The 12,026-nt window shown below is 44.1% G+C and overlaps 1 protein-coding gene across 1 annotated transcript in view; it reads right to left on the bottom strand.

The window, feature by feature from the left end:
- Positions 1-1,721: 1,721 nt before the first annotated feature.
- The window catches only part of chrm4a (cholinergic receptor, muscarinic 4a), a 32,651-nt gene continuing 22,346 nt past the window's right edge, over positions 1,722-12,026 (bottom strand). Inside the window, exons 5-7 of the mRNA XM_062381096.1 lie at positions 11,923-12,012; positions 11,277-11,546; positions 1,722-9,410 (exon numbers count right to left, since the gene is read on the bottom strand). Coding sequence (XP_062237080.1) covers positions 9,165-9,410; positions 11,277-11,546; positions 11,923-12,012 — 606 coding nt within the window. The 3' untranslated portion in view covers positions 1,722-9,164. The remainder of the gene's footprint in view (positions 9,411-11,276; positions 11,547-11,922; positions 12,013-12,026) is intronic.

Below are 12,026 nucleotides of genomic sequence, written 5' to 3'. Positions count from 1 at the left end.
GTATCCAAACAATCTTCTGAAACAAGATGTCCTGGTTCTTCATCGTCCTCTGAGACAGTGTGAGCTACCCTGAGCTGTGCGTCCGCTGTTTTACTGGCCACTGCACACAACAGTGGAAAACCTTTCTCAACCTTTTCAGCTTTTCTAACTCTAAATTAATACTTAGGAGGACATAAACAAAATGTGTTCCCTCAATTGAATGTTCTGGCCACTGGTTCTCTCCCCTCAGTTTTTCTTGGAAGCAGATGTCTATGGAGGGTTTTCTGCTACTTTCACCCACTGGGCCCGACTATATTTACATGCACACCAATACTCCTATATTAACCAGATTAAACCAATAGTCTGAATAAGAGCAGTTTCACCTGAATAATGTCATCCTCTGAATAAGCAATAATTGCGGAATATTCTATTGGCAACTCATGTAAACTCGGTCAATAATCTGAATATTGGTGTAAACATAGTCAAAGGCTCCTGTTTCTCCACGTAGCAGATATACACTCAGCGTGCACTTTATTAGGAACACCTTTCCGCCTCTTAATTCATGCAATTGTGAATCCAGTGGAACGTTAGTAGAGACAATGTGATGCCGTCATGTCAACATGGAGCAGAACCTCAGAAGAAAGTTCCCAATTTCTTGTGGAAAATTATGTGGTGTTCCCAATAAGTGTTCACTGAGTGTATGTGGTATTTTATAAATGGACCATGGACTCTCAGCCAGGGGTAGGGTTGAGTTTGAGTTTCAACATTTTCCAAATTAACTTTCTTTGACATACACACATTTGCAAAATCGTAGCATTGCTCAGCTTCGGTTTTTCCTGTTTTTCTTTACACAAACGTAATAAAATCACACAATAACACCACGAAACTGGTTGATCAGAGTTTGCCTCAAGGTTTTTAGTGCAGTCGATGAATACTGAGAGAACATTAACATCCGGTCCCATCTGTAGCCATGAGCTCCTGGTGGCGGCGTGTGATGACAGACCGATAGAGCTGGCGAGGGCTTGTTGGATGTGTCCACCGATCTGTTTCCGCTGGGAGAAAAAAGCTCAATCACAGTTATTAGACTTTATTGTGCAGCCACAGGTTCAAAGCGCCTCCTCTTCCCTGTGGGTCAGACTCTGTGCCGGATCCGGCACCACCACACCACCACAAACCTCCTCCCGGGGACAAATGGATGCTCTCCAAACTGAGGAGAGTTACAATGGCAAACCACAGGAGATAAAGAGTTCAGCTTTTTCTGAACAGACCAGTGCCGCACTGGGTGAAAGAGAGCTGGTGAGAAATGGAGGCAGAGATACTGTAGCTTGGTCCCTTCCTGAACAGAACTTAAACTACTTGAACACGAGGAAGACCTCTCTTCTTTTCACCTGGAACATGAGTGTTTCCATTATCTTTGTGGTAGATTTAGAAGATATTGATTGGTAATGGTTTTACCAATCAATATCCTAGTTTCTAGGATAAATGTTTGGCCCCTTCGTCAGTTCCACCCAAGTTTTATAATTAAAGTTAATAGGATGGATGGAGGTTCTCGTGAATTCTTGGCCTGGTGAAGCTCTCACTCTTTCTGTCAGTAAGAAGCAGTGAGGCGGTCACATCCAATTTCTTTAAACTCCGCTGTCAACCATTCAAAATGTCAATTAAGAATATGAGCTAACCAACCGGCGACCCCCCCCCCCCCCCCCTCTCCTTCTGTCTCTCTGAGCTATTTGTCCTCGTAAAGTCCCTGAAAGACGAAGTACATCCACTCACTTTCCTTCTCTGTCAACACTCCTCTGTTTTTTTAAATGCACCAATTCTAAAGCTGTGTTCTAAATAGAATAGGATTTATTCTCACTGTGAAAACACAAAAGCAGAAAAAGCTGCCTTTCAGTACAGATCTGAAGAATCTGCATAAGCATCAGGAAAACAAGTAAACGTGCGAATTTAGTGAGGACGGACAAAAAACTCTGATGATAGAAGAATTAAGTCAGTATTGAGCCTCAGTTGTTCTTACTGGAATATATAATAATAACAATAATGCTGTTAATAATCCTTCATTTCTGTGGCGCTTTTCAAAACCAAAACTCCATGAACAGAAATATTAAGCCATGCGTGTTGCAACTGGAAAGGGGTAAAACTGTATTTTCTGTTGAGAGAGCGTGAGAAACTGTTTCAGGCATTTGACGAGAGGTTTTCCGGACATGAAAATTAAAGAAAGGGAAGTGAACACGCTGCTAAATGCAGAAGCAGCCGATGGACCTGGCAACGTACAACATGAAATCACTGAGCTGCGAAGCTGCAACGAGCTCAGCGCTACGACTGCCTCCCACTGCTTGAGCTCCGTAAGCGTCCCGAGGATTATTCCACTTACAGAAAGTCTGCATCTCTGTTTGGGACAAAACGCTGCTGTGAATGCAAACAGCTCGGCACAGAGACGCAGTCCCAGCCATCGCATTACCGAGGCTAGTGTGATGTATGTGTTCAATAAAGAAATGAGATGGCCCTTGATAGGAAAAAGGTTCCACATCCCTGACATGCACAGTGAAAAGTGGGCTGAGCGTTTAGAAAAGCCGGCACCAGAGTCGTCTCCAACGGTTCAAAGTACCAGACAATATTCCCATGACAAAAACAGAGAGAGCAGAGCTGAGATTAAGGAAATGAGTTTACTTCAATCTTGCAGTTACCTTCTTTATATGGGGACTTTACTATCTGCAAATGGCCTATGTTAGTGAACATTCAAAACAAGAGGGAGAGAATGATGATTTTTAATCTGCTGTTGAAATTACTGGTTGTATTTCGCTCAGAAATGTTCCGGAGTAATTTGACGATCGTCGTCATAGCAGAAGCTTTGCAAGACAAATGTAAACACAGCCAGAGAGAGAGAGAAAGTGACATGAGGTGGAGGAGAGCAAGAGGAGTATTGATTAATTGAGGAGATAGTGAAGAGGAGGGAACAAAGCAAATTACCCGAAAGCTTTTCAAAAGTCCGTGCCGACTCTCTGAGAACAACTGATAATAAAGGGAATTGTTTCCACTTCATAACGTCTCCTCTGCCTCCACGTCCTCTGTGTCATTCTCAAAGTTATGTCTAAATTATACTCATACTCTAGATGAGTTTTTTAGGAAATAAAACAAGTTGTGACACAGCACGAAAAACTGCTGATGAGGACGAAGATGTGCCAAACACAGCACAGGGGTGTTGTTGCTCAACTTTACATTTTGATTTGAAATATTCCCATAACCGTCCTCCGACTCTTCAATAAGTGTTGGTAGAGAAACACCTTGTTCACTGTGGAATGCCACACAGATCAAGGAAGACACTTATACAGTTACCTTATCTAGGAGTTGCTGCGTGTACTTAGGATTGAGAAATCGAGAGCTACACCACAGAGGGATACCCAGTCTTTAGATTTAATAGGGCCCTGTTAAACAAGCTCAGGACCCTTGAGACAAAACGAGAAGAAACAGTGGAGTCAGCATATTGGACATCCTGTCCACACAACCGCACCTCTAATGAAGCCATCGGGTTACTGCAGCGTTATGTTTGGGCGTGAGGCAGGTTTGCCTGTGGATCTACAACAAGAAACTTTCTCAACAGACTGGAGGAATTGTTTATGAACTTGCAGAATCCATTGGTGCCAAGCAGGCATCAAGGTAATAAGCAGATAAATTACCACAAGGTTTGTTTCTCACAGCTATTGCCTGGAGACAAACCCTTGATCAGAACTTGGCTTTAAATTCTACTTTCCCTGTTTTTTCCCTGTCACTCTGAGGCTGCATCTGAAGACTCCTTCAAATGCGGCCGGCGAATGCGTCAATCATCCCTGAGAAACCAAGGCTCCAATGGGTGGAACGTTACTGACACATCGCTTTAGTGAAGACACGTTTTTTTAATTTAGCAATCCGGTGACTTCATCTCAACCAAGTAGCTACTGATTCACGTATTAAAAAAAGAATGGGCACTAACATGTTCTTGTCTTTCTTGTCTTGTCGTAATGGTTATCATGGAACGCCTTCGTAGACTCAACTGAAATGAGACAGCTATGAACAGACCCATCAAGGTTTACCTCAGGCCTCCGGGACGCAGAGCAGATCCTCTGCCTGTTCCTGCACCTACAAGACGGAGAGCTCTTCAGTAAGAAGAAAATCACTTCAGACAAACATACAAATGAGTGAGAGGGAGTAATGAAGTATCGGAGGAAGCACCGGATGAGAAATCTGAGACGGGAGGATAATGAAAGACTCCGAAGATGACAGAAAATGAGATGTGGTACGATCTGTCTGTCAGGACTCCAGGGTATAGAGTGGATGAAGATGTGTCGGAACCATTTAGGGTCTGGTTGTTGCACAGGATGAGATGAATGGCTGATCAGAGGTGACTGAGTCAGATGGGATTCAATATATTGAAGAGGAAGCAGCAACGTAATCTATTGAGACAAGTGGAGAACCCGAGTAATAAGGGACGAGTGAGAGTCCAAATGACCTGCTCAGTACAAGAACACTCTGAAACTGAGATAAGACTCAGGACTGGTCCATTCAGATTTTAGATTTGAAGCAGTAAGTGAAACAGGTGTCAGGCACTGTGTCTATCAGGTAATGGCTTGTTTGTGTAATGTAAAGTGTGTGTGCTCTAACACCAGCAAGTGTATTCCTGCTTGTGTGTACTTGTACAAATGTCTTTGCAAGGACTTTTTTAAGCTGTTTGAGGGTTTAAGGTTCAGTGTGTAGGATTTAGGTGAAAGGAATCTACAAGCGGGAGGTGAATATGAAATAATCCGAGGGAAGTTTGCACAAGCCTGTTTCATCTAAATTGTACAAATTAGGTTTGTACAATAGGTGAAATAGGTTTTAAGATAGGATTATGTTATGACCATAGAGATCACATGGGGATCCAGGCCGCGGGTTCCCCGGCTCATCTGGAGCAACAGGTTGCACATGGGATCTCCCTCAGCTGGTGGCAATCACCTGGAGGCTGGAGGCTTCATAAGGAGGTTGAGCTTCCTTGTTCAGTTGGTTTGCTGTCAGAGGATCAACACCTTCAGTTGGTCCTCTGAGTTTGTGTTGTTGGTTTTGTGTTGTTGGTTTTGCTTCTCCTAAGGATTTGTTGTGTGCCTGTTTTTATTTTCATTACCCTTTCTCTGTTGTTATATCTTTAGTTATTCTTGTGTTGTAAGTATATGTACAGAGGTGCAGTCAATTTACAGTTGTCTAGCATACTTGATATTCTCTTCATTCAAAAGTAAAAACAAACTGCAAATCTATTATCTTTACATCATAAGCAGCCAACTGGGTTATTTTCAAGAAAACTACTGGCCTGATGCTGCAGTCTCCTCATTTTAAAACGAATTCAGTCAGACTGTGGATTCAACCAACATGTGAAGTTCATTTTAATTAGCGAGCTGCTGACAGCCGATAGAATCCGCCAGCAACACTGGTCATTACAGCCGGGGAAGTGTCTGCTGTCAGGCTGCAGTGGAGAGGGACTCTGCTAGTTCTGGTCTTCACTTTACTCTGTCTGAAGTAATTCAAAAGTTTTAGAATAATGGAGTTCTAAAGCGGAGTTTTTCCTAGTCATTATTCCATTTTTTATATGATCTCCATTTTTAATTGTTTGCCTTCTCTCTGTCCTTCAGACACGGCCGACAGAAAACATTGAATTATAAACTATCCTCAGACCAGCCTGTTTTAAAAAATGTTTCACTTTCAAATTTGTGAACAAATCGTTGCGGACTTCCTCCAGATTTCCCCAAATAATCAGATTTAAGCTGCAGATCATCGCTTGTCACAGAATTTAAAGCTACGATTGTGTGTTTCTGGCTGAACTTCAAACTAGATGTGGTAGTTTTATGCACACACGTTTGTACTTTTTGTAACTTTTGTATTTATTCACAAGAGCATATTGACTTTCATGCCCATGCAGAGAGCTGTGAGTCACCTCCCACTGACTACTTGCAGACCCACTTATGGAACCTGAGCGTCCCAAAATAGCTCCTCCTACCAGGCATCACTGCTCTAGAGTCCTGTCCACTCAGCGTCTGTGTGTGAACTCCAGTAAAAACGTCTCTGATCCATTTCGCCCTCTTTAAAACAGCGACAGCAAAACATTGAAGACCACTATGAGCCGTTATCACTCAGTTTAGGAAAAGCTGCCGACACTAAACACACTGAGGTGTAAAGAGTTGCTGAAATGTGTAATGATTCCTCCATCCTGCTGCTTTGACCCTGTGGGGAGCAGAGTGATAAAGAGAGATGGGGGGGAGGGGGGGGGTAACAACAGGTTGCAGGTGGCTCAAGGTAATCTTACAGGGGCGACCGCGACAGTCCACCAATAAAATGCAAAAATTATTCTTCTGGCTCTTTGCTAAGAGACATTACGTCTCGCATGTGGACAATGAATCATTTGACCGATGGAGCCCCCCCCCACACTTATTAGAGCCTGAGTGTACGGACGGAGAGCAAAAGATGAGATGGAGAGAGGCAACAAGCAGAGGAGCGAGAGAGAGAGAGAGAGAGAGAGCTGCTGCAATTACAGCAATTTATTGGTGACAAAAATAACTTTTCATGGACTGTCACAATCGCTGAGACTAAGTTAGATCCTCAAATTCCCCTTTAAACATCTTGAGGTCGAGGGTGAAGCGAACTGAACGCAACTTTGTGTGAATATGTGAGGTGACAGCTGCTTGATGTAATGGTACGTTTATTTTTCAGAGCAGCACAATCTTAAACAGGGCCCAAAAACATCCTCTCTTAACTGGGAACACCAGTGATACTGGGTCGCTCCTCCCTTTGCGTTACACAAGACTTTGAAAACTTTCCTCTGCTCGTGTCTTAGGACCAAATGCAAAGCGACGGCAGCAGCAGCGCTCCTCATCATTAACAAACACAAGAAGCGGAGTTTGAAGTGAAGCTCCGGCCAGACGGGCCACATTATGTTTGCTGTGAGGTTCTGCATCACATCATCTCCGCAGATTTGTCGGCAGCACACACTTGTGTTCTATCACATCACAAAGCTTCTGCTGGATTCACTGAACTCACTGTCACTCTTGATAAGTCGGAGAAGTAGCCATTAGAAGATGGTGAACTTTATACGTTGCACCACTGCCACCTGATCGGCTGATTATCTCCCATGTTTCCTTAGCTTCTCTTCTGTCCCAGCATGCATGAGCGGAATGTCATCATTTTCCTCCTTGCACCGTTTCTCTCATCAGTCTGAGCTGTAGGTGCTCGACTTCTTCCCTGACGAGCTGCTGAGCCACGCTAAGCCGACACCAGTCCCATTATACGCAGCACCCCGACCCGAGTCCTGCTGAGTCATGGGAGACTTCTCAGCACTTTGGCTGACTTTTTCGGATGGGCCTTTTCTTTTTTTTTTTACAAATCTGCGTTGAGCGCAAATAACGCCAGTGTCCTTAAAAATCCTAAGCTCCGCGCCAAAACCTGACGTGCCCTCATCGTTTATACGAATAACGGACGATGTGAGAACAAGACAAAACACAGATCGTTCATTATGTGAACTGAAATATCAGACGGCAGCATCATTAAGCCAATAGAACAGTTTATAATATCCTGATAACTCGTCTCCCTCTAGATCATTAAGAATAGCGAGCAGGACTAAATGACGAATTCCTCTGAATCTATTCCGTGTCCTACTTTTCTCCCACGAGCTCGTAATTTTCCTGACTTCTTTCCTCCTCTTCTCTTTCTCCCATCCTCCCGCCTGTAATTTCATGCCATCCCGATGTTTTCTCTTTGGAATCTCTGGAAAATTGATGTACACAATAATCAGCTTTTCACAATTTTTGAACTGAAAGCTGTGAAATGGAAATTGTTATGAATGGAGAAAAAAAAGCATTGCTTTAGCTCCAAAAACAAAATCGAAGCAAACCAACACATTCAATTTAATAAATTGTTACCATCTCTGGGGTAACATTTAATATTTGTAGCTCTGTATCAAACAAGTTCACTGAGCTGTGGTGTGAAATAAAATAAACTGGTGAAAACTGCAGCATCATTCTTCACCAGTTATTAAGCTCCCATGCATTAGTTTACACCCATCATCTACCTTCGATTTTTCTTCTTCCCCTCCAGGCCCAATAATATTCATTACTGTTGATACTGAGCTCCCACATTATGGGGACATTAGCATATGATACTGTGCAGTGTGTAGAACAAGTTGCTGTGACCACAGTGTGAGAACGAGCAGCCTGTGCTGTGCCGGGTCCAGTCTGAGTCCGTGCAGCTAACCGGCAGAAGCTTGTTAACACGCGTCTCCGCACTGATTGCTTGACTGTGACAGACTGTAGCTGTGATTATGTCTGTGGCCGCGGCGCTGCTGTTCTGACAGCGGAGACACGCAGGTTTTAATTGGTGGCCAAGCTGTGCCCGAACACAGCTGGAAACAGCTGGAATTTGTTCGATGCCGATGAGTTCCGTGCAGGTGCAGGAACGCCTGGTGCACAGTCTCATTCTACTGGCAGTTAATATGTGGAATAAATCCTGGTTTCACATCCCCTGCAGATGTCCCTATTCAGTGAGTAGTGCCACCAATCCATTGTCTATGTCCTCCATTATCGCAGAGTTTATCCATCCATCCATATCGTCTACATTTCTATTCTTCCTACAAAATTTGCTGCTGACCTCCACCATTCATATTTGTTTATTGCTATTAATTCAATCTGATTTGAGCTATTTGTGACCTTTTACACAGTCCCCTCTATAAATTGTAAGTACGTCCAAGCTATCCAGAAAGACCACTTCCATGTTGCCATGTATATATCCATCCCTCCACCCATCTGTTTGTTTTTCCTCCATTTTCTCATCCCTCTGCTCCCATAAACCTCTATTCGCCCGCTGCAATTATTTTCCCTGTGTCTGTGAAACTATGTTTCTGCCCAGTGTGTGATTTGTTCCAACTTAGTGGAAGCTGAGCAGCTTATACAATCCCTGGTCTGCACTCATGTTACACTCTGAGTCCATAGGAGCCAACTGGGATCACTTGCATTCATTTGCATGATAGACTATGGCTGCTCATCCCCGGCAAACTGATGTGTGCTTTCTGTGGAAGGAACCTTCTGCTAAACTCCATTTCTCTCCTCAGCTCTCTTTCACTCACCTGTCAGCAGTCCTTCCTCTTTCCCCCCCGTTCTTCCCCTCAGCCATCCCACCCTCAGTCTTCTCCCTCCATCTCATCTTGTACCTATGTTTTTATACTGGCACAGCAGCAGGTTCTTGAAAGTCTTCTTGAATGTGGCGTTGCACAGTGCGTAACAAGCCGGGTTGATCGTGGAGTTGACGTAACAGAGCCAGTAGCCGATCGCCCACACGGTGTCGGGGACGCAGGACTGGCAGAAGGTGGAGATCAGCACCATCACGTTGTATGGCGTCCATGTGATGATGAAGGCCAGCAGGATGGCAAAGATAGTCTTGGTCACCTTTAGAGAAGGAGAGAGTATGAGGAGCAGAGAGCAAAGACTTAATTTCACTGCAGGGGTATGAATCTATTTGAGGATAACCCCAGAATAAACTTGTTGGCGGTAGTTAATCAATGAGTGAGCACTGTGCCTTATATCTTACAGTACATTATTATTATTATATTCACTTAACACACTGCTTCTCTCCACCTTGTAGAATAATCTCCTCTCCCAGCTACAAAGGGAATGGTTAACGATGTGATTATCATCTTTGAAGCTGATGTTGCTCATTCTCTTTCTTGTCATTGATCAGTTTCTTCTCCGCTGGTGAAGACGCACAGAACACAGTGGAGCACAGCCCCGTGTGGTCCACTGTCTCTCTGCAAACACCTGAAGAGATGTTTCCTTCAGGTTCAATACGTGATACACTTTGAAGTTATTGTAACTCGAAAAATGTGCTAGTGTAAATAGAAGCAATACCATTTGACGAACAGAGAGAGGTGGGAAACGGGCGTGTTTAAAGTGACCAATCAGAGGAGGGGAGCATCAGCCACTCTCCCTGTCCCCAAAGTCGCATAATTCAACTTGCCGAGCGCTGGAGCGTTGGGTGTTGTTGAGCAGTTTGGAGCGTGTAGGGAAGGAACAGGCTTGTGCTCGCGTACGTGCATGTGGAACAGAAATGGTTGGCTACCAGCGAGTATGCCTTTCTGCTCTCAGATACTGTTCTGTGCACGTGGAGAGTAGAAATACTCCCCTGCTCGGTATGGTTTGGAATCAGCAGATACTATTGTGTGGCACTGTTCAAATATGCAAGGTACTTATGGAGTATTTTGTAAACATAGATTGAAACCAAAGTAAATGGTGGAGGATATGAAAAAAATATATATATACAATAATAGAGCTTATTCTGCGGAGGCATCATCAATAAACCAGTGAGGTGCTGGTGAGGGCGAGGTGGAGGCTGCGTGGTCACATTCATCTCTTCTGTCTGGATGCACTCTCGCTGTCTGGCTCTGCAGATTTCTGTCGTACATATTCATAACATTTAGAAAAAGTCTCCCTGCAGCAGCCGCTCAACAAGTTGACTCTTTTTTGAAGTAGAGCACCTCAATTTATTCAAGACAAAGTTAAATATGCCAAGTGACTCTCACAGCGCGAGTCGGGCACTTAAGATTAAGTGCCTGACTTTTGCAGAAACACTAAGTGAATGCTCATTAATTGTTATTGGTGGGACGCTGTATTTAAAATGAAGACGGCTGAATTCTCATGAAACGGGACAGGTTTTAATGAATGCATGGAGTCGGTTCCAAGACTTGTCCGGGATAATGATTAAGATTTTTGATTTAGTAAAATCCCCCAAAAATACAAATATCCTCTCTCGCTGCTGAGGATTTGAATGCGACCCGTGGAGACTTTCAAAACATGGCCAGTGAGCCAGAAGGAAATTTCATGAACGTCTAAAACAAAGGGGGGGAAAGAGTGGTTGAGGATGCATGCTGTTGTTTTAAAGTCTCAGCGGAATGTTTGTCAATCCGAGCAGTAATTAAGTGGAATGACTGCAACTCGTCTCAGGAACCAGCTGCTTCCTCGCGCGATCCACAGTCGGGTGGACCGGGTCCCACCTGTACGGCGGCAGCAGATGCTGCCATGCAGGGACGCTCCTCTCAGCTGTCCCTGTTCTAATGATGAATGACATCACTCTGCTCTGTCTGTCTGATCAGTAAAGATGGAACCTGAGTACCGCTGCAGGCCACGTCCATCATCCGCTCGTCAGACTTTAGAGGAACACGAGTTCTATTTTTAGGGATCGTTTCAATTTAACTCGTGAATTAAAGCCACAGCAATACAAACAATAAAAGTACATTAGCGAGTCTGTCACAAACATACTTTCTTCTCTCTGGCGGCCATCTGTCTTTTCCTCTTCACTTGGCTCCGGGCGATGCTGGCAAACTTTCTCGCCACGGTGCGAGGCCGGCTGATCGGGATTGAGTGCCTCTCGGCGCCCTCTACAGGCGGAACGATCTCGATGGCCGTGATGCACTCGTCCCCGGCCTGCTTGGTCACGATCTTTATCTTCGACCACCGCGAGCCTATGCTAGTTTTGGCCGTGGAAAGATTGGTTGTTGTCGTGGCAACCGGGCTGGGATTTGTTGCAGCCTGTGAGGAGAATAATGTTTTGTGACCATGACTCATGGATTTAAACTTTGAACAACATGTGCACCTCAACTAAAATCTATATTCCTTTATTAGAGAGAGAGGACTGCAGCACATGGGGTTATTTTTTTTGTCAATATTTAATCTTCAGTTCATTACTGTTAACAAAAACATGTTTCCCCCATAGCTGAAGCTAGGACTGTCAGAGGTGAAAGTACACTCTTTGTTGTTAATACTTGTATGAACCAGTAGTAAAATCTAATTCAGCACAGTTAACACAATATATAACACAAAATGTGGATCAGAGGTACCAGGATGACAGACTATGGGCAGATCGAAATATAGATGAGCTAATTAAAGGGACATTAGCTGCACCGACCTCAGATATCACTTTCATGTGGGCGTTGTCTTTCGGTTCTGTCGGGGGGATGAAAGCTGTGGACGAATCATTGGAGCTCTCTTTTTCCTCCTGGATGGATCAAT

The sequence above is a fragment of the Platichthys flesus genome, chromosome 22 (assembly GCF_949316205.1).
Source record: "Platichthys flesus chromosome 22, fPlaFle2.1, whole genome shotgun sequence".
Taxonomy (NCBI): Eukaryota; Metazoa; Chordata; class Actinopteri; order Pleuronectiformes; family Pleuronectidae; genus Platichthys; species Platichthys flesus.
This window is presented reverse-complemented; position numbering and strand designations above follow the sequence as displayed.